The sequence below is a fragment of the Nannospalax galili genome, unplaced genomic scaffold (assembly GCF_000622305.1).
Source record: "Nannospalax galili isolate Female #2095 unplaced genomic scaffold, S.galili_v1.0 scaffold1196, whole genome shotgun sequence".
NCBI classification, from domain to species: Eukaryota; Metazoa; Chordata; class Mammalia; order Rodentia; family Spalacidae; genus Nannospalax; species Nannospalax galili.
This window is the reverse complement of record NW_008337101.1, coordinates 116,597-140,187: the sequence shown is the minus strand read 5'-3', so window position 1 is coordinate 140,187 and position 23,591 is coordinate 116,597. Positions and strand designations below refer to the sequence as shown.

The 23,591-nt window shown below is 42.1% G+C and overlaps 1 protein-coding gene across 1 annotated transcript in view; it reads right to left on the bottom strand.

Annotated features, from left to right (window-relative positions):
• Positions 1-3,857, bottom strand: part of LOC103733294 (zinc finger protein 709) — a 20,978-nt gene extending 17,121 nt beyond the window's left edge. Inside the window, exon 1 of the mRNA XM_008832101.3 lies at positions 3,374-3,857. Within this exon, the coding sequence (XP_008830323.1) occupies positions 3,374-3,376 (3 nt within the window). The 5' untranslated portion in view covers positions 3,377-3,857. The remainder of the gene's footprint in view (positions 1-3,373) is intronic.
• Between the last annotated feature and the right edge of the window lie 19,734 nt (positions 3,858-23,591).

The following is a 23,591-nucleotide window of genomic DNA, read 5'->3' as shown; positions in this document are numbered from 1 at the left end:
CCCACCTTTGCAACTCCACTATTTCTGTACCCCCAGGGGAAGGGAATTACTATCTCCTACCTCTGCAAGGGGCTTGGTGGGCATGTAACTCTGGGTTAACTCCCTGTGTAGCTAGTATGGTCCTTAATACCTCTCAAGACTACTGTGTCCTGATTAAGCTCCTGCCCCGAGTATTTTATCACCCCGCAGATTCCATAGAACAGTTTTATGAACAAAACCCAGGCAGATATAAAAGAGAGCCTATGTCTCTGACCCTAGCAATACTTCTGGGAGTAGGGGTGGCAGCAGGGATAGGAACCGGAACGGCGGCCCTAATACCGGGACCCCAATATTATGCAGATTTACAGATGGCTGTAGATGAAGACATTAGAGCAATAGAACAGTCAATTACCCTCTTGGAGAAATCTCTAACCTCCCTCTCAGAAGTAGTATTACAGAATAGGAGGGGGCTAGATCTGCTTTTCCTCAAAGAAGGAGGACTTTGTGCAGCCCTAGGAGAAGAATGTTGCTTCTATGCTGACAACTCAGGGGTCATTAAAGATTCTATGACTAAACTTCACCAAAGATTAGATAAAAGACAAAAAGAATGTGAATCCAAACAGGGATGGTTTGAAGGCTGGTTTAATAAAAGCCCCTGGTTAACTACCTTAGCATCCACCCTAATAGGTCCCCTGGTAATTCTTCTCCTTCTTTTAACTTTTGGGCCATGCATCCTCAATAGGCTGCTACAATTTATCAGAGACCGATTGTCAGTAACTCAGGCTCTGGTTCTTACTCAGCAATACCATGCTTCCAGAAGAACAGAAGATCTATAGATTTTAGGATTAAAATCTTACTATAAGAAAAGGGGGGAAATGATGAATCCAAAGCCCCCAGAATAATGGATTTAAACTAAAATCCCCCAGGCCTGAGAAAAACTGTACAAGGAAGTAAAAATGAAAAATAATTCTGAATGCTAAGAACAAGCTGAGCTGACCTTTTTCATGCTCCTCTGCCCAAGTTGGAAATCATCCCAGAAATTCCCCCTACCTCTGCTTGGCACATAGCCACCGCTTTTCTGCTTGGCACATAGCTGCCGCTTGTCTTTAAAAGAAACCTGTGAACTGGGCTCTGGACTCCTGTCCTCCGAGTGAGGTGGAAGTCCGTTTTGCAAAACGCCAATAAATCCTTATGCTTGTTGCATCTTCTGATTTGAGGACTGAGTTATTGGGGTGCGACCTCCCGTGAACGTTGGGTACCCCAGTCTGGGGGCCCAACAAAAAAACATTCCTTTGACACTGGCCTGTCCTTTCTTAACTCTTGGCTCCAAAGCCCTGCCAGCTTTAAGGAACCTACCTAACTTTCCTAATCTTTTTCTTCCTTGGTGTAATTGTCTACTGTTGTATATGATGTGCTCCAACATACAGAGCATTATGTCTGAGAATCCTATTAGGAGTACGGAGTCAATCCATTGAATATTCAGTGGCAGGATGCCATCTTCCACATAATACTTTTAGAGTTAAGTTACTACTATCAGAACAATGAAAGAGGCACTGTATATTCTATATAGTACAACATATCTGTTCTTCATTCTGTAGGAAGGACAAGAGAGAGAGAGAGAGAGAGAGAGAGAGAGAGAGAGAGATTCCATCTAGGTGTCATTCTAATGCCTGGCTCTGTAAGAATGCAAGACTTAGGGGTTTTGGTGTTTGCAAACACTCCCCTTGCTACATGGAGGAGATAAACCGAAGAGCATCAACACCACAGATCTCAGAGACAAGATTGACGAGTGGGGCAAGTCTAACCTTTGAAATGACTGATGACTGCCTTTGTTTTCCCTCTCTAAATATTCTACTGGCAAAAGATGAGATGGAAGACAGTTATAACTTTATTATTTTCATTTATGTGTGTATGTTGTATCTGTGTGAGCAAACACATGTGTGATGCCTGAGGCCAGAAAAGGGTGTTGGATCCCTTGGAGCAGGCAGTTGTGTAGCACCCAACTTGAGTGTGGGGAAATGAATCAGTGCCCTCTGGAAAAGTATCCAGTGTTCTTAACCACGGAGCCATCTCTCTAGCCTGGAAGACAGATTCTTTTTTAGGATGCTAATCCAGATTGTTGGCTCTATAAATATAAATATGACAGCTTAAACATTTAATTCCTCTGGTCTGTGAGATGGCTCAGCCGATAAAGAGACATTTATGGGCAAGCCTGACAATCTGAGTTTGATCCTTGGGTCCACATGGTGGAAAGAGGAAAGTAACTCTCCCAGGAGTCTGACTTCCACATGCATGGTCTGGCACTGTGTCCACATTCACACACAATAAATCAGTAAATGCAATAAAAAATGCAGTAAGATTCAATTCCTGGTTTTTGTCGTGTGACAGGCAGCAGGGCCATTTACCATCCCATACCACTGAGGGGAAGTCTCATTATTGGGATGTCATTTCTCAATTTTAACTATACATTCTAAAGAATCCCAATAAAAATTCTAACAGGCTGGAGAGACAGCTCCGGGAGTAAAGAGCACTTGCTGCTCTTCCAGAGAACCCAGGTTCAACTCCCAACACCCAAATGGTGCCTCTGGCTCTGTAGTCCTCTTCCAGCCTTAATGGGCACCACACACATACCAATAAACATACTGGCAATCAAAATACTTGCACAAATAAAAATTTTTTAAATCATTTTAAAAAAGAAAATAGTAACAATATATTAAGTGCCAGGTGATAGCACATACAGTTAAGTCTCAAAAAAAAAAAATTCTAACAGCCTATCAATACCAGAATTGATTCTAAAGGTTACACTGAACGGTAAAAAACCAGAACAGTGAACACAATACTGCAAATGATACAGTATACAGATTGACACTACCTGATTTTAAGACTTCCCATTAGTTACAATAATCAACACTACATATAATTTTGGACAGAATAACCAGATCAACAGAAAAGAAACAGAATAAATCACAAAATGGTCAAACTCTGAAGTATGAGCTTCTCAATTAACGCTACTGGACCACATTACTACCTATGTACAAATAAATTGGACACAGATTTTAGGAATTTCACGCAACGTGGATCCTTGGCCTAAAACTGAACCGCAAAATTCAGAACTTATAGGAAGTAAGCTGGGGAAACCAGACGACCTTGCGTCTCACATGGCTTCCTCCGCAAACCCGAGGGCACCGCTAGAGTCCGAGAGCCCACTTCGCAAAGTGACGTCACCGACACGGAACTTCTACCGCAAGCTTTGCGCAGACACAGCCCACGGGACCACCCCGCCCGGCAGGCGCACGCAGGCCCCGCCCCGCCCCGCCCGGAGGACCCAGCACTGCCCGCTCCGGCGGCTCCAGCGGCGCCGCTCCCGTCTGGACACAGCCAGCCCGGCGCTCACCATGGCCGAATTCCGGCTTCTCTCGAGCTCTCTTCAGCTCCCCGGCGCAGCACTCGCAGCGCATCCTTCAGCTGCGAAGCGGAACCCGCAGCCCAGAACCCACAACATGGCCGCCGGATAGAGCCCGCCTTCCGCATCCAGTCAGTGCCCCTGATTGGATGGCTTCGATCGGAAGCTCTGATTGGCTAGTGATCTGAGTGACAGGAGTAGTTGCCTTCCGGAGGGAACGGAGCTGAAGAAAGTGGAGCGACACTGCCCCTCCAACCTGGCTTCTGCCTCAGGGTCAGAACGGCCCAGGTATTGGAAAGATAGGCATTTTAAGGAAATCTTGCTCCGGTCCGGCAGAGTTGGCACTGCTGTCTTGCAGCCAATAGGCACTCTCCACGCTGACCTTGAACTGTCCAGCTTCCTGCCTCAGTTTTCCCAGTGCTGGCATTACAGCCTCAAAATTCAGAATTTAAATTTCTTAACTTGGAGTCTCAAATTAAAAAGCCTGGCTGTCAAATGTAAATAAGGACTTGGAGCAATTGGAACGCACAGGTCCTGGTGATGTAAGATGGAATAAGGACTTCAATGAAAGGTATGATAGTTTCTAAAGATGTTAATCACCTCTTCCACCTCCTCCACCCACGCAACACCCAGTGTTTCACGCCTAAGGGAACTAAAATAAAACTTGAGTAGCGGGTCCTTGCAAACACTTTTGTGTCACATCATGTAAGTCACCACCCCTTTGGGAGACTGATAAAGAGGATGAACCCAGTATGTGATAGACAAGTGCTCACCACCACACCCCACTCCTAGCTCATGAGGATTACACCTAGTATGCAAAACATCGTGTGTGACCAATTATCCAACTACAGTTAGATGGATATACTTTAACTGACCGAGACTGTCAAGGCCTGAGCGGTAGCAGTTGGTAGCGAGCACTTGCCGTCTGGCTCTCCCAGGAGACTTGAGGGAACTGAGCATCACCCTACACATTTCTGATGACCCAGTGGAGAGTCAGTCTGACAGTGGCCCCACCTGGAGTATGACTGTGAGAGGCCCCCAGGGAACTTTACCAGGTTTTACTCCTGAGACAAAGATCAGCCTCCTCCCACACTGGTCACAGGGAGACCAAGAGAAGGCCAGGTACCTGCAAAGAAATCCGAAGATGAGACTAGCAGCTCTGATATGAACCACTACAGAGGGTGTGTTTGGATTTCCAAAGCCATCCAGGATGTGCACAAAGGTGTTGGAAGGAATCCACACCTTCAGAGGCCACAGGAGAGACACCATCTATACAGTCTGGGTTTTGAGTAGGGTGACAAGTTTGCAGGGTTGGGATGCCACTACCCACCTGGGTCGTATGACAGGATATAATGAGAGGTGGTGGGCAGAGGGGAGAGGGTGTTGGGAGAGATCCTGTACTGCCTGTAGCAACAAGAGACGGAAGTGGCTGGCTGAATTCAAAAGTACAGTGAACACTGAGATTCCATCTCAGGACATTCAGGAACTCTCATCAAGCAAATGCAACAACAAATGCTGATGTAGATGCAGGGTGAGTGGTACTTTTACAATGCAGGTTGATATACACTGGTGCAACCGCTGTGGAAATCAATACATAGGTTCCTCAAAAACCTAAAAGAATTATCATTAATGTGTTCCAGGTATCTCATTTCTGGGAAGATACCTTAAGAAAGCTAAGCATACAGCAGAGATGCCCAAACATTAAAATAGTAAAGTTACAGAATCTGCCTCGATGTCCATTAACAGGTGAATAAACTTAAACTATGGTATACATACATGATGGAGTTTTATTCTGCTCTGAAGGAGACTGGTGAGATGGCTCAGCGGGTGAAGGTACTTGCCACCGAGTCTGATGACTTGAGTTTGATTTTTGAGGCCCTAATGGTGGAAAGAGAGAACCAATAAATACCTGCAAGTTGTCCTCTGACCACCACAAGTATGTGCTCCACCACACAAAGACATAAATGTAAATTTAAAGAACAAATTAAAAAGAAAATTGAGCTGGGTGTGGTGGCACAGGCCTTTAATCCCAGCACTCAGGAGGCAGAGGCAGGTGGATCTCTGTGAGTTCCAGGCCAGCTAGGGCTACAGAGAGACCCTGTCTCAAAAACACCAAAAAAAATTGAAAAATACAAAGAAATTATGTCATTTGCAGAGAAAATGGATGGAACTGGACTTCCTCCTGGTAGGCAAAATAACTGCACTCACAATGGCAAATATCACATTCTTTGCCTCATTGGTGCAATCTATGTTTAAAATCAGAACCATGCCTGGTGGCATAGACCTATAGTCACAGGTACTCAGGAGGATTGCAAGTTCAAGGCCTGCCTGAGCTAGAGATTGAGTACAAAGACAGCCTGGACAACTTAGACTGTCTCAAATTATAAAGTATGAAGAGGGCTGGGGACATAGCCTAGCAATAGAGTGCTTACCTAATATATATGCATGAGACCCTGAGTTCAGTGTCTATCTAGCATTCACACACACACACACACACACACACACACACACACACACACACATGAAAACACACACATGACATGAAAGCAGATCAGGAACTATTTGGGAAGAAGGGCTGCCACGCCATCTCCAATGAAGCCCACGTGAGATCCTCCATGGGTTGAGGCTGGAACTTCAAGGAAGGTTGCCTCTTGGAATTGGCTGTGCTAAAAAACATGCAGTGTACTTGGCATGCTTTTACTTGCTATTATCTTTCTGTCTGTCACTGTATCATGGACTTTCAGGGGCCCAGAAAGCACCTGGTGTCCTTGACACCGCTGTCAATGCCTTTATTAAAATCTTTTAATTATCCTAGTATGCAGGAAAAGTTCTCAGGAACTCAATCACAAAAGACAACTTTGCCTCCAGATGCATCACTATTAATGAAAGCTATTTTAGATGCAACAAGAAGTAGTTAAACAGAATTAATGCTGGAAAGTCCAGGGAATAACAGATTTCTAGAAAAGAGGCATAGATGGAGGAAGGGTTTCTTGGTATTCATTACAATTCATGGATAAATTGGTAAGATCAACACCACCTTGGTGTCTTTTGACAAAAAATCAATAAGAGAGCATTAAAGGGCAAATATAGAAAGTATTTGAAAATTGGTAGGATAGGAGAGAAGGATGGTTTCATGGATCCCTAGCATGGGATGGCCTTTTTGGGACCTATGGAGTTAAAAAATAACTTAGAAGCCCTATGGCCCACTACAAATAAGCAAGGAATATTATCAAATAGTTAAAAAAAAGTAATATCAGGCACAGCTGGTGTTGAAAGTGCTTGGTGGGTTAAGGTCATTCTGACCTGGAACTACAGCAGAACAGAATCCTAAGTGTGTGAGAAAGGCTGGCAGCAAAAACCACAGTAAAGCAGGAATTTACTGTCTAGTACCAGGTTGATTAGATAAGGAAATGTCTTGCAAAATTGTTTTACTTTCATCTCTGGAATTGTAAATCTTAGCATGACTGTTCTGCGGTTTTTGTAATCTTTGCTGTATATATCTCAAACCTTGCAACTGCAAAAATTGTACTCAGACTTTCACCAAGCTCATGTGTGTCTGTCTGTTTGTCACTCGCCGACTCCTTGTCCACCCTCTCGACGACCCTGTTCCCATCGGACTGAACTGCCCCGGTCTGGGCTGGTCCATCGCAAAGGGCTTAGATGACTCAGCCCCTCAAGCTTTGTTGCGTGCAACACACACATCTTTTTCTTGGGCTGGTACCATTCCCTGTGTGCAGCCCTACTTGGCAGATGTCTCATGGTTCTAGCATCTTCAACATCTTCATGGAGTCTCCATTGCCAACAAGGCTTCACCTTCACAGCTTCATGCAATGGCTTGTCAGGGTTTTCTTTGTGCAGGGACATCCCTGCTGCACACTGCCTGGCCCTGGCAGCTCTGGAACTGTGGAGGAAGAACTGATGACCCCCTCCACTCTTGCAACCCTTCCTTCTCAAGCATATAAGCATTAAGGACTGCTTAGAGACTCTTGGGCTAGCAGAATTTTCTGGAAGAAGCAGAGATCAGCTGAACTCTGGAAGAAGCAGAGGCCAACCAAGCTGCCTGGAAGAGGCTCAGACCAAAGAGCTACCTGGAAAAGATACTCTCCAACCTGTTGAGCTAGCTGAATGTTGTGCAGTGCCCTCCAGGTTTCTGCTTTCATGAGCTGTCACCCATGCTGGGGTGGGCTTTTGGTGATGCAGCTGTCTCAGTCATTTCTGCTCCTGTAGGTAACTCCTCACTATGCTATAAGTAACCCCAATTGGTTCACCACTTTGGACTTTGATGGTATTTTTGCTATGGTCTGTGGTTGATTCCCTATCTGGAGTGAGTAGCTGTTCACGTGTCCCAGGAATAGTGTCATGCAACATGGCTCAGTGGGTAAAGACACGTGCCACCAAGCCTGATGACCTGAATTTGATTGCCAGGACCCATGTGGTGAAAGGAGAGAACTTACTCTTGCAAATTGTCCTCTGACGTCCACAGGCACAACATGACAAGTGTACACACACACACACACACACACACACACACATACACACAAACACACAGAGAGAGAGAGAGAGAGAGAGAGAGAGAGAGAAAGAAGTGTTCCAGAAAAAGTCTGTGAAGATGTCTCAAGTGTAGAAGAGAGGACTTTCTTTTCCAGGCAGCTTCAGGCAACCCTTCATTTAAAGGCTACCATAGGATACTCTGGAAGGCCAGCTTGGTGCTGGTTCCCTTTTAACTCGAATCTTGAGCAGAAGCCTGCGGCAGTTTGCACCTACCCATCCTGCATTGGATAAAGGTTTTAAAAAGTCAGAAAAGATGTTTAAGAGTAAGTGGATCTCTGTGAGTTCCTGGCCAGCCTGGTATACTTATCAAGTTCCAGGCCAGCCAAGACTACACAGTGAGACCCTGTTTCAAAAGACAGATAGATGAGAGAGAGAGGGAGAGGGAGCTGAGCATCAGCACTCAGCTCTCTGCTTCCTGACTACAGATGTAATAGGACCAGCTGCCTCCTGCTCCTCCCACCATAGCTTCAAACCATAAACCAAAAGAAATCCTTCCTTCAAGAGTTGATTTTGTCAGGTACTTTGTCATGCCATGAATGCCTGACACAATTAGAATGTGTCTATAGTAACTAGCTGGGGCTGAGGGTGAGGTGCTAAGGAGCATGAGAAGGTCTTAGGCTAGATCCTCAACCAAAACAAACCAAAATGAGAGCAATTTTAAAGCCACAATAAAGATACAAATGAAAGCTTGTTTGAAAAGAATGCTCTTTTATTTTCTAGTTTCAGAAAAGGTAACTTACACTGTAATATTCCGATCATTTGGCACAAGGACTGAATATCAGCAATGAAAGACGAATTTTATGACACTTAAAGAAAGCCTCTCCTTCTATTGGATACATGCTGAGGGGATGGAACTGCAACTACTTTTCATCTGGTAGGCACAGGAGCCTCGGTGAACCTGACAGGAGGAGCACAGAAGTTAGAATCATAAATGCGGTGATAGGTCTTTCTCCCTCCAGGATGCTGGATGTCTCCATTCCTGTAAAACTGATTGTCATGAAATTCATGTCAATCTGTTGAAAAATGACTAATAATGAAGAGTACAGTTTAATTGATACCATGAATATTTAGAAATTAGAAAGAATGTTTAAAAAAATTTAGACAAATTTGGTTGTGTGTGTGTATTGTGCACAGGTGCAAAGGTATGAGGTAATCAGAGGACAACTTGCAAGAGTCACTTCTTTCCTTCTATAATGTGAATCCCAGAGATTAAATTCAGGTCATCAGGCTTGGCAGCAAATGCCTTTATCCACGGAGCCATTTCACTGACCTATAATGCTTTTTAAGAGTAGGGACTTAGGCCGGGCGTGGTGGTGCACACCTTTAATCCCAGTACGCGGGAGGTAGAGGCAGGCGGATCTCTGTGAGTTCAAGGCCAGCCTGGTCTACATAATGAGTTCCAGGACAGCAGGGGCTACAGGGAGACCCTGTCTCAAAAAAGACAAAAAAGAGTAGGGACTAGGGAGATGGCTCAATGGTTAAGAGCACTTGCTGCTCTTGCCGAGGACCCAGGTTCAGTTCCCAGCACCCACACAGCAGCTAACAACTCGCCATTGCTCCAGTTCCATTTCTGGCCTTCAGACACCCTCTTCTGGCCTCTGGAAGCATTACACACATTGGTGCACTTATATATAGGCAGAACTCTCATATGTAAAATAAAAATTAATTTTTTTTAAAAAAAATGAGTCTATTGTAACTGAACACAATAGTTCGGTTCTTGGTGACTTGGCACACACCTAAGAATGTGCCAAGACCTAAGAGTGGAAACATATTTATTACTAGGGAAGGAGGGCGTGGAGTCATTTCCAAAGCGATGCTCTCCCTCAACAAGGAAGCATGGGGTTTTATTCAGGGAGCCTACACATATTCATAGCGAGGATGAGTTCATTCCTAAGCATGCTCAGTTAACAAGTACACTTCTGAACACACTGAGTTTAAGGCCACAATTTTAAAAGTGGAGACATTTGGGGTGTGCTTATTAGCTCCAAATCATGTAGAAACAAATATAAAATGTTAAAATGATGAACAGAAATGCCTCTGGAATGCTCAGTTTGAACCATAAAGTTTTGGGTGAAAGTGTATTTTGAAAGGTTCTTTGAAAATGGATTAAAGCAGGAGTCTTCCCTGATGGATTCTGCCTTGATTATGAACAGTACCTGCAAGTGAAGACTTAGGATCCTGATAGACAGAGGTATCAAAGTATGGAAAACATAAATACAAAAATCAAGAAAAATTCACCTGCGCATACTGTGGATGCTGTTCTCATCATCTTTGCAGCACATCGTTTAAACCATTGACCTAATTTGTGAAAATGTTCGTAACAATACTTTGGCATGGTGGTAATTTTTTGCTTCTATTAAAGTAAAGCTTATTATGATATTAAAATAAACATGCAGTATTAATTTTTTAAAATATATTACGTGACTGAAATTTGAAGGTGTTGAAGATGGAGCAAACCCTTTGTGATATTTCTCTCTTTGAACTAAGGCACTGCATTCCTGAATGGAATAGCTGTATTGGATATGAGAACAAACACTGTCGACGAGATGGCTATTTTACACTTAAGGTAGACTAGCTTGGTGTGGTGGTGCACGCCTTTCATCCTTGCACTTGAGTGATGGAGGTAGGAGGACCAGTCTGGGCTACATAATACCCCATCGCAAAACATTTACATCGTACTCAAACTCGAGGTTTAAAAAGTGTCATTTAGAGACTCACTTAACTGTATGTTGAGCTGCTTGGGGGAGAGGGGGGAACAGTGCGACAAGTCTACAATCGCACTTCATAATAACTGTGAAAATAAGCTAGAAAAGAGAACTGCAAAACTACATAGAGTTTATATATCTAATGATCTTTTAAAATCCTTACACAAGATTTTGACTGCTCAAAATTGTTTCCCTAAAATCCAAACACAAACAAAAATCTCAACTGCCAATACATGTACATACATATATGGAAATATTAAATAAAACATTTAAAATATAATCATGTTCAAGTGTGAAAGAAAATCTTCACTTTCCATAAGACTAATAAGAAACTTTAATCTGTAGGTAGACAGAAGCCAGCTTTCCCCATCATTATGAAGGAAAACAACTGTCAGCTGGGGTTTAGGAGTAGAAGGCAGTTGAATCCACAGACTCAAAATGACAGCTGAAATTAAATTACCGGTGAGGTGCTGCCCCCTCCCCTATGTCCCTTAAGAAAAAGACGTGTTCACAGTTATCAAAAGCAAAGCATAAAACTCTGTTGTACAAGGAAATGAATTCACCCTGAGAAAGGGATACCTAAATAATCCTAAATCGTCGAGGCCATTGCAAATGAGATAAACGGGTCATAGGAGCTAATGAGATGGCTCAGTAGGTAAAGGCATTTGCTTGTAAGTCCGGTAACCTGAGTTCAATACCTGGAGCCCACATAAAGGTGAAAGGAGAGAGGCAGCTCCACAAAGTTATTTGCTGACCTCTGTACATGCCCTGTGGGGCACACACACACACACACACACACACACACACACACAATAATAATAAGAAAACAAATAGGACACAGAAGGGGACATGGAGGAGATTAGAGGGACTGTGGAAGGAAAAGACAGATCTACAGAAATCTGCAGAGAAACAGGGGTAAGAAGATGGAAGATATAAAAAGGGATAGAGAGAGCAGAAAATGAACATCAAATAGGAACTCTTCAGAAAGGAAAAAGTCTGGGAGAGCCAGGAAAAATACATAAGAAATTGTGTGTGCGTGTGTGTGTGCGTGCGTGTGTGTGTGTGTGTGTGTGTGTGTGTGTGTGTGTGTGTGTGCAGGAACCCCAGAGATCAAAGTAAAACAAGCAACACAAGATTGAATCCCCTACTGCTGTCAACTCCCTAGCATTCAAGATTTGCACCTTTTTAAAGATTTATTCCTAAAACACTCTGATGACATCATAAGTGGTATTTTCAATTTCAATATCTGATTATTAATTGATAAAAGAGAAAAAAAATAATTGATTTTGTAGCCTGTGACTTGCTAACCTCCTTGAGTTCCAGAACTTTGCATTCTGTTTAGGAACTGCTACCAATATAATTCTGTCTGTGGATACAGACTATTTATTTTATTTATTAAATTTGGGAGTGCCTTCTCTTTTGTGGGCTTGGTTTTCTGAGACAGAGTCTCATGTATCCCTGGCTGCCCTGGAACTTGTAGCAATCCTCTTCCTCTTATTCTTGAGTGTTGGTGTTACATGTGTACACTACCTATTCACCCTCCTCCCCCTCCTCCTCCTCCCCCCCCCTACTCCTTCTCTTCTTTCTCCTTCTTTTTGAGGCAGAGTCTCACTATGTAGTCCTGGCTGTCATGAAATGCCCTATGTAGACCACGCTGCCCTTGAACTCACAGAGATCTGCCTGCCTCTGCCACATGAGTGCTGAGGTTAAAGGTGTGCACGACCACTTTTTTTTCCCTTTCTTCCTTCATTGCAATCCTCAACTCTTTCTTTTTCCTTAGTGCACAGGTTGGGTGCTCCAGGAAATGTTGTATAAAGATGGTGAGAGATTTTCTTACCTTTTTTTTTCTAAGTTATAAAAGAAAATTCTTGATTTTCTACATTCAATGTGGGATGGTTTTTTGTTTGTTTTTGTTCTGAGAAAATTTTCTGCTATTCCTCAATTGTTAATTTTATTATAGCAAGGGGCTATATTTAACTAAAGGCTTATTTTAGACCTACTTATAGGACTGCATGATCCTCCTTTATCCTGTGAATGTGGTTATTCATACTGACAGATGTTTCAATGTTAAACCAACCTTACATTCCTGTTCGGTCAACTTCTTGGTGTTCTATTTTTGCTGTCACAAATTGCCACAAACTTGGTGACTTAAACAATAGAAATGTATTATATTACAGTTTTGGAAATCAAAAGTCCAAAGTGAGTCTTGCAAACTAAAATAAGAGTGCTGGCAAAGCTGCTTCCTCCTGGAGGGTCCAGGGAAAAAGCATTCCTTGACATTTTCCAGTCATGAAGCCTGCCCATTCCTTGGGTCAGGATCCTTTTCTTACATCCCCTCCTACTTCTTTTCTACCTCTAGTTCCAGTCTGGCATGTTGATCTCTTACGAAGATCCCTGTGCTCTATTTGGCCTGCCTGCATGATCCAGGATAACACTCTCATTTCAAAATCTTTTTTTTTTTTTTTGTCTTTTTGAAGCAGGGTCTCCCTGTAGCCCCAGCTGTCCTGGAACTCACTATGTAGACCAGGCTGATCTTGAACTCAGAGATCCACCTGCCTCTGCCTCCCAAGTGCTGGGACTACAGGTATGCACCACCACGCCTGGCCAAAATCTTTAATTTAGGAGTTTATCTGCCAAATCTATTTCACAAGAGGCAGCTACACACATTAGGACTTAGCTAGCTTGGGGTAGATAGCTACAAAGTACACTAAGAGTGTTTCTGATTACAAAGTTAACTTTTTTTTTCTTTTTTAAAATTTTATTTTATTTTTTTATTTATGCGTATGTGCATGCACTTGTGTGTGAGGGCATCCATGGAGGATGAAAGAGGATGTCAGATCCTCTGGATCTGGAGTTACAGGTGGTTATGAATTGCCCAATGTAGGTGCTGGGAATAGAACTCAGGTCCTCTGCAAGAGCAGCAAGTACTCTTACTTGCTGAGCCATCTCTTCAGCCCCCACATTATTATTAATTATTATTATTATTATTATTAATTTTGGTCTTTTTCAAACAGGGTCACCCTGTAGCCCCAGCTGGTCTGGAACTCACTATGTTGACCACACCGGCCTTACAGAGTTCTGCCTGCCTCTGCCTCCCAAGTGCTGGGACCAAGGGCATGCACCACCACGCCCAGCCCCACCTTATCTTTAAAAATATTTTACATATTTTTTTCATTGTTCATGTATGAGTGTATTCCCTGCATATATGTAAGTCCACCTGTGTCATGCAGAGGTCAGAAGAAGGCATAAGATCTCTTGGAAGTCAGAAGAACGCATAAGATCTCTTGGAGCCTGCGGAGGTCAGAAGAGGGCATCTAATTCCCCTGGTACTGGAGTTATAGATGGTTGTTAGCCACCATGTGGGTGCTGGGAACCGAACCAGGGTCCTCTGCAAGAGCCCCCAGTGCTCTTAACCACTGAGTCGTCCTTCCAGTGCCCCTAGACACCTTATTTTCTGAGATAGGGTTTCTCACTGAATATGGGGCTCGCTTACTGGACAAGACAAGCCAGCCAGTAAGCTCTGTGTATCCTCCTGCCTCTGCATCCCAGGTGCTAGAAATACAGGTGTGCACAACCAATCCTAGCTTTTTGGGTTTTGTTTCTTTCTTTTTTGCTTTCTGCTTTGTTTTGTTTTGCTTTTGAGATAGGGTCTCACTATGTAGCCCTAGCTGGCCTGGAATTCACTCTGTAGACCAAGCTGGCATCAAACACACATGATCCATCTGCTTCTGCCTCCCAAGTGCTGGAATGAAAGGCATGTGCCACCATGTACTGCTGTGCTGAAAATATTTGATACTGATACTTTTTGGCGATCTTTCTTCCTGGATCAGAGTAGCTGTAAAATTATTAATTTTATTGACCTTTCCAAAGAACCATATTTTGTCTGATTTGTTACTGTTTTCATTATTTTTACTTTATTCATTTTTGTTTGAATGCTTCATTTTCATTCCATTTAACCTGCTCCATTTCCCCCTTATTCTCTTAAGTTAGATGCTTAAATAAGGGTAACCAGCACAAGCTTCTAAGGACTGCATTAGCCATGCTGGCTTTTAACAGCAGGTGGTCCTCAGTTTGCAGGGTTTCCACATTAACAAAAACCATGTATCAGAGCCACACCTCCACTTCTCAAGACTCTGTTGCTTGTGCTGTTTTCCCGTTCACTGAGTTCAAATCTCTTCCTAATTGCTGGTGGATTGCTTTAACTCTGACTCCTGACAGTCCGCTAGGCCCTGCCCTATGGTACGGGGCTGGAAATAGTTTCTGGGCAACAAACTCAAGCAAGGACGGGACTCACCTCACCGGCTTCTCTGCTCAGAAGTCACAGTCTGTGCTGCCTGCTGTCCAGTGGCTGAAACTATTGTTTTATTATCTCTATCCAGTTTTCCTACATGTTTAGAATGGGAGTGTGGTTCTAAAATTCAGTGTGAAAACACATTTTGGTGGCTTTAATGTACAACATGGTGACTAGAGTTAATACACCGCGTACTTGTAAGTACTATGAGTGTATGTACATCGTAAGCATTCTCACCACACAGAAAATGGCAGCTATCTGATAGAACAGATGCACTAATTAAGGTGATTGTGGTAATCATTTCTCAATGTAGACATAGATCATGATCCATGGGGCCTAAATATGTACAATTATTACCTACCAATTATACCTCAGCAAAGCTAAGAGGAAGAAGAACCAGCACAAAAACAGCACAACAAAAAAAATCTAAAACATTAAATGGAAGGATACGGTCAGTCCCTGTTATTCCATCATGTCTCGAAGCAAAACTCCTATTCCTATGTAGTCTTCTTTTAGATCAAGACAAGCAAACAAGAGACACCATTCAGACCACACTCTAGTACATACATTCATAGTTATAGCCAAAATTACTCCATTCCTGGGACATAAAACCTCTCTCTCTCTCTCTCTCTCTCTCTCTCTCTCTCTCTCTCTCTCTCTCTCTCTCTCTCTGTGTGTGTGTGTGTGTGTGTGTCTGTCTGTCTGTCTGTCTGTCTGTGCACGTTGGTGTGCAGGGCACATGTGTGAGCACGGTTGGGTGTGGAGGCCACAGGTCAACCTTGGGTGTTCTTCCTCAGAAGTCACCCACCTTGCTTTTTGAAAGTCTTTCAGTGGGACATGGACTCATCAACTCCATTAGGCTGGCTAGCCAGCAAGCCCAGGGATCCTCCTGTCTGTCTCTGCTTACCCAGCACTGGGAATACATGTGCATGCCACCACACCAAACTTTGACCAAGCGTGCTGGGAACCAAGCTCAGGTCCTCATACCTGGGCAGCAAGCACTTTATAACAGTTCTCTCCACTGCTTCTCTTAGTGGGCAGTTACAGCAAAAAAGAATTCACTTCTTGGGAATGTAGCCTTTGTAAGTAATTATGCCATTGAAATATCAAATATTTTGAATCTCAAAATTTCACATTAAGAGATTCTTATCATTTATGCTTCCTAATCTGTAAGCTGAAAATAGTACTATCTGTTAAAAATATTGACAAAGGGCTATGGATGTAGGTGAGTGCCAGAGGGCTTGCTTGGCATGCACCAAACTCTGGGTTCCATCTCTCACACTGCCAGAAAAAAAAGTTGAGAACATTAAGTAGAAGAGTATACATCAAGGGCTAGGCACAGTGCTTGGAACATACTATTTCACTAGGTGGTCACTATTGAGCTCTTCATTTTGTAGCTGTATCATACACAGCAAGTTTTTCACTCATGTCTCTCCAAAGAAAGGAGAGGGTGCATAACTTATTCGGAAGCCTTTGCATATTCATATGGGTTGGCACTTTGGGTAGCAACATGTTCAGTTTACACCATAGTTTTTGCTGAAAATAAAAAGGAAATCCTGAAGGTATATCAACACAGGAATCTGTCCCTGAAGGTGCCTGCTTTGTTTAGTCATTAACACTGTCCTGACACCACTGCCACCTTCTTTGGGGACTTACCCAGGATATTCTAAAACACTGGGATGCAATAAGGCATACTCAGAGCTATCCATGGATCTCTGGAAGAAAACTAGTCACTGAAACTGTGGAGATATACAATGCTAGGTTAATGGCTATATTGGATAAGCCAGTGATGTCTAGTCTGGATTGATAATATGTGGTTTCTTCTTTTTTTTGACTTTTTTGTCTTTTTTGAGACAGGGTCTCCCTGTAGCCCAGCTGTTTTGGAACTCACTATGTAGACCAGGCTGGCTTTGAACTCACGAGATCCACCTACCTCTGCCTCCCGAGTGCTGGGATTAAAGGCGTGGGCCACCATGCTTTGCTTTTTTAAAATATATATTAATTTTATTTTCTGTGCATGAGTTTATTGCCTGCATATAAGTGCACTCATGTCTCATAGTACCTGTGGAGATCAAACGAGGGTGTCAGATCTCCTGGAACTGGAGTTATGGACAGTTGTCAGCCACCATGTGGTGCTGGGAACTGAACCCTGGTCCTCTACAAAAGCAGCCAGTGCTCTTAACCCCATCTCTCCAGCCCCGTCATCTCAAATTCTTACATTAAAGATAATTGCCACTTACAAATCTGTCATATTTGTAATTTGTAATTTATAATTTGACTTACTTCTTGTCACTTTAAATACATTTTTAACATAATCAATTATGTACTCAATGATTATGATGTCACAGTATTTTTTAGGATTTATTATCTTATTTTTAATTATATGTATATGTATGTGTCCATGCATGTGAGTGCAGGTGCCCATGGAGGTCAGGAGAAGGCATAAGATCTCTTGGAGCTGGAGTTACAGACAGTTGTAAGCCACCATGTGGTTGCTGGCAACAGAGCGCAGGTTCTCTGCAAGAGCAGTAGAGGCTCTTAATAACTGAGCCATTTATACAGCCCCACCTCGAAGTATTTTAATCAATTCCATGATCTGATTCATTCTTGAAATTATTTTCTTCTGTCTTACCACATTCTGTTTATACCATCGACATTCTTTTCAAATCCCGGGGAATCACTCCCAAACTGAAAAGGTTAGATAATATGAACAGTTGCCTTACAAATCTTAAAGGCCTTTGATACTGCAACAACAGCACAGTAGAAACCTGTGCTATTATTCAAGTATAGAGTTGTGTATACATACCTGACAACTGGGGCAATGTCCTTAAGCCTCCAAGATTTACATACTCCAATTAAACCTGTGTCTGATTCCACCTTAATTTGTGTGTGTATAGCATATTTGCGTGCATGTGTGTATGGAGGCCAGAGGCTGACAACAGGTATCTTCTACTATCGCTTTCCACTTTAACTTTGGAGACAGGGTCTCTTACAGGACACAGAGCTCACTGGTTGGCTAGACTGACTTGCCAGCAAGCTCTGGAGATCTGCCAGTCTCCATTCCTTCAATGCGCTAGGGTGACAGAAATGGAAGACAATGTGCGGCTTCTGCATGGGTGCCAGGGATCGGATCCTCATGCTTGTGTGGCAGGTTCTTTACCAAGTTATCCACCTCCCCAACACCTGGACTCTATTCTATTGTAGTGCCTTTATTTTAATGACCAACAGTCACCATAGTCCCCTTGTACCTTGTAAAGGAGAAAGGCCTGGATGTTTTGGGCACTGATCTTATGATTAGGCTTAACAGTCTGCTGTATACTTGATTGTTCATGTGGTTGGATGTCCTGAGGAATGATATCCTCTGTTCAAGATTCCAACCAAATTGATCAGGACGGGAAAACAGAAACTGAACAGGAAATGTTAGGCTCAGAAACCTCAAAAATGAGCAGTTCTGATTCTTGTCTTTGACCCAACTACAAATGTCCTCGGTTCTATCACAGGCAGAGGGAGGAAAACACAGCAGTGTTTTGGAGTTCTTGTCTCTGCTTTGGCCAGAAGAGGGCATCAGATCCTCTATAACTAGAGTTACTCATGGTTGTTAGCCACCAAGCCACCATATGGGTGCTGGGAACCAAACCTGGGTCCTCTGCAAGAGGAACGGGTGCTCTTAAATACTGAGTCATCACTCCAGCCCCTGCTGGTTAGTTCTGTCAACATGACCTAATCTAGAATAATTTGGGAAGTTCGGTGAAGGACCGTTTAGGTCAAGTTTTCCCTGTGAGGGATTACCTTGCTATGCTGCGGAGGAAAGACCTGCCCACTTTGAGTGGCAGCATTCTCTGGGCAGGGAACCTGGATTCTGCAAGAGTAAAGAAAGTGAGCTGAGCACCAGCAGTCGTGAATACACCCACTGCTCTCTTCGTCTGACCAGGGATGTAATGTAACCAGTTTTCTCAAAATCCTGCCACTGTGTCTGGCCTGTTATGATGGACAGTAACCTGGAATTCTGAGCTAAGATACACCCTTTCTTCCCTGTGCTGCTTTTATGAACAGGTAACAAAACTCAGACACCAGCCCACAGGGAGCAGAAAGATGAGAAAGACCTTCAGAGTGCCTTGAATAGGGCAAAGGGCAGGACCTATATACTCCACATAAGTCAGTCCCTTTTGGATGTGGCAGTTATTGTCAATGAGCTCACAACAGAGGGAATAAGACCTTAATCTCTACAGGGTGACCTCATCTAGTATCATAATATTGACCCTACACACGTTAAGTCTCAGCTCTTGCTGTCATCCAAATAGACATTTATGTCCTGCTGCATATTTTTATCTAAATGCACTAACAATGTGACTTGAGGGACACAACCTTGAAAATGGAACTAAGGGCCAGTGAGAGGATTCACTGGGTAAAGGTGAGATGGCTCAGTGGGAAAAGGTACTTGCTATCATATCTGACAGCCTAAATTTGATTCTTAGGACCCACATGATCAAAGGATAAAGCCATCTGCCAACAGTTGTCATGAGTCCTCAACACACTGTAGCATTCAAGTGCATCATGAAAACACACACACACACACACACACACACACACACACAGAATAAAAAAGAGTTTTAATTCAACTAACAAACTCTCACTAAATGTCTACCACAGGGCAGACTGTTCTGGATGCTAAATGTGACTGCAGTCACCAGGCAGATGTTACATAATGGTGGAAGTGACCCACAGACCATATAAAGAAGCAACTACAAAACAAAGCACTTTAGGGGTTGAGTGATGTCACTACAATGTTCTTGTCTCTCTTCCCAAATTCATGTGCTGATGCCACAACCCCCATGGTGATGGTATTAGTTGGAAGGACCTTTGGGAAGGTGATTAGGGAACTGTGAGTCAAAATGTACCTTTTCCACCTTAAACTTCTTTGGACAGAGTATTTTATCACTGTAAGACATATAGTAACTAATACAGAAATTTCATACTGAAAAGTAGGGCAACTGCTGTGATAAACAAGTCCCCATCAGGCTTTGGAACTGTTTTGTGGAAGGAATGTGGACACATTTGTATGCATCTAGAGTGCCCTAGCATGGGCCATTTTGGTGGCCATTTGGAAGACAAGATTACTGAAAGAAATGTGGACTGTGGAGGTTTCCCTCATGAGGTTCTAGAGGGGAACAAGGACTCCATCAGGAACTGAGCTAGAAACAATTCATCTGCTATTTTGGCCAAGAATCTGGTTTCATTTTGCATGTGTCCTGAAAACTTCAGTGATGCTGAATTCAAAATTAATGTACCAATTTGCTTTGATAAAGGAAACATCAAGATGGAAGAGCAGTCAGTCTGGTGCTTGGTTACTTTTTACTGTACTTATCCAAGTCTACAGGCAGAAAGATATAAAAGATGTACAGTTTGTGGAGGAAAAACACAGCAGGATAAAGTTAAAATTTATAGCCAAGGCTCATGATAAAAAAGAGGCTGCTGTTTTAAAGAGAAACAGTCTGCTCTGAACTGACACAATAAGAAATATGCCCCAGGAGCAAATTCTACCTGTCAAAGACTCCAATTTGTGAAAACTCAAATTTATTGAAAAGGCAACAGCGTTAACTAAAATGCAAGTTGAAGGAATTCCTGTTCCTTGAAAGCAACCTCAGAGAGAAATTTTGCTTCAGGTTTACTGCAGAGAAGCTGATAAGGCTGTGATCCAAAAGGTCTATATAATCTATATAATCAATACAGTCTATATTGTTAATTGTGTGGCTGTTCATTCTCATTTCAAGCATTCTTTCAAAGAAAAGAAAACTTATAGTCTAGAAATTTTCTTTTTAATTTGGTCTTTTTGAGACAGGTTCTCCCTGTAGCCCCAGCTGGCCTGGAACTCGCTATGTAGACCAGGCTGGCCTTGAACTCACAGAGATCCGCCTGCCTCTGCCTCCCAAGTGCTAGGATTAAAGACATGCTCCACCATGCCTGGCAGATATTACCTTTTAAAGAGATTAAGTCTTCTGCTGATGATGACCCAAAATTGATAACAACGATATACTTGAGTATCACTGTTGGCAATATATGCTGAAAGTGTTATAAGCAAGAAATGTATCTCACAAATGTGCATTAGAATGCTCACATAACACAATCAGTTCTCTCAATCACCATAATGCTTCCTCTGCCCTTACCAATAGTCAACATCACAGAGACAAATCTGCTTTTCTGATGTTGGTGGTATGTGGTACTGACCTGAGACCTCTTGCATATGAGACCAATGATCTAAAACCAGGCTATATCTCAAGCATTTTTCTACATTTTACTTTGAGGTAGGATTACACTAAGTTGTGCAAGCAGTGTTGAACTTTCAACCCTCCTACCTCAGCCACTGGAGTAGCAGTGATTACAGCCCACAAGACCAAGCACAACAGGGACCTTCTTTAAAAGCCAAGGCTGCTTAGCACAGCACATCACAGTTTGTAGAACATTTCATTCACATGAAAGTTTGAGCACTATCCATTAAGCTGAAATTTACTTGAGCTTTCACATGAATTTATTGTAGTTGTAAAGTTTAAAAAAAAATCTTTATATTCCAAACTGCTAGAGTTTCAATCCACTGTGAATTCTTAGGTCTATGTCCATTATGAATCATCATGAAACACTGGGTAGATGTGACAGAAAGCATGTGCACATATTGCTCATTCAAAAGGTTTTCCTACAAAGTGAGGGTTTTTTCCTCTAGTAAATGGTGCTGAAACTCAATATATTCTTTCGGCAATATGACTTTTCTCTATTGAGTCCCTCAGTGATCCAAAATAACAACAAAAGAGAAGGCTTCACTATATTTAATATTCACAAAAATTTAGCCCCACAAATTTTTTTCATACATTTGAAGGAAATAGGAAAATCTTAAAGTTTTCACATTATTTGCACAAGGTTTTTCTGCTCCTGTCACATTTTTGATGTCATAGGAAATACACAGTTTTGCTCCAGTAGGAGTTACTTCATATAATGACTTTACCATATTATTATATTCACAGTATTTTTCATACATGAATTCCTCTGTGTAATTTAAGATAACTGTAGCACGCAAAAGCTTTACCATAGTTAACATTCATGGAGCTTTTCTACAATGTGAGTTTCTTCATGTACTTGAAGAGAACTCTGACATCTAATGACTTTAGCATTGTCTAGAATGGTAGTGTTTTGTCACCAGTAGGAGTTCTTCCATGCTTATGAAGAGAAATAAATGAAAGATTGACCACACTGTTTATATTCATATTGCTTTTGCTCAGCATAAAATTCCAACGTCTCTGCAAGTAACTATAAAGTTTAAAAACTTTCCCACACTGTTTACAGCAAAATGGTTTTGCACTATATTTTTCATGACTTTGAAATACAGAGGGATAAATGCAGGACTTACTAGATTGTTTACATTGATTGGGCTTTTGTAGAGCCAAAATGAGTTTGTGGCTTTGAAAGGAACTCTAAGGTCTGAAGTCTATAATAAATTGTTCACATTTATAGGATTTTACCCTAGGATGATTTTTTTTCCAGGTACGTGAAGGGAAGTGTGAGATTCAAAGGCTTTACCCCATTGTTTACAATTGTAGAGTTTTTCAACAGTAGGAGTTCTTTCATGAATTTGAAGTGAAGAGGGATAAATGAGGGACTTACCACATTGTATTTATTAACAGAGCTTTACACCTGTATGAACTTTTCTAGGTTTTTGAAAGGAACTGTGAGATTTAATGGCTTTACCACACCGTTTGCATTCATGGGCTTTACCACCAGGGTGAGGTTTTCATGCGTTTGAAGTAAAGATGGATAAACAGATGACTTACTATATTATTTACATTCATTGGGCTTTTCTACAGCATGAATTTATAACTCTGAAAGGAACTTTAACATGTGAGAATTTTATCATAGTGTTCAAATTTATAAGGCTTTTCCACCACGTGTTCTTTCATGTACTTGAAGGGAATGGTGGGATCTAAAGGCTTTACAACAGCATTTACATTCATATGGCTTCTCCCCAGAGTGAGTTCTTTCATGTCTTTGGAGTAAAGAGGGGTAATTAAAGAACCTACCACACTGTTTACAATCATAGGGCTTTTCCCCAGTATGATTTCTTTCATGTCTTTTCAGTAAAGAGGGATAAATGAAGGACTTACGTTGTTTACATTCATAAGGCTTTCTCCCAGTGTGCATTATTTTATGTCTTTGAAAGGAATTGCGACTTCTGAAGGCTTCCCCACACTATTTACAGACATAGGGTTTTTCTCCAGTATGAGCTCTTTCATGCATTTTGAGTAAAGAGGGATAAATGAAGTCTTTACTACGTATCTTACATTCATAGAGTTTTCCAACATCACGAATTTTTCTATGGCTCCTAAAGGAACTCTCATATCTGAAGGCTTTACTGCATTGTTTACATTCACAGGGTTTTTCACCAGTGTGAGCTCTTTCATGCATTTGGAGTAAATAGGAATAGTTGAAGCATCTACCACACTGTTTACATTCATAGGGTTTTCCCCCACTATGAGATCTTTCATGTACTTGAAGGGAACAGTGAGATTTAAAGACTTTACTAATATTGTGTACATTTATATGTTTTTCCTTTACAGTGAGTTGTTTTATGGAATTGAAGGGATCCTAGAAATCTGAAGGTTTTGTCACACTGTTTACA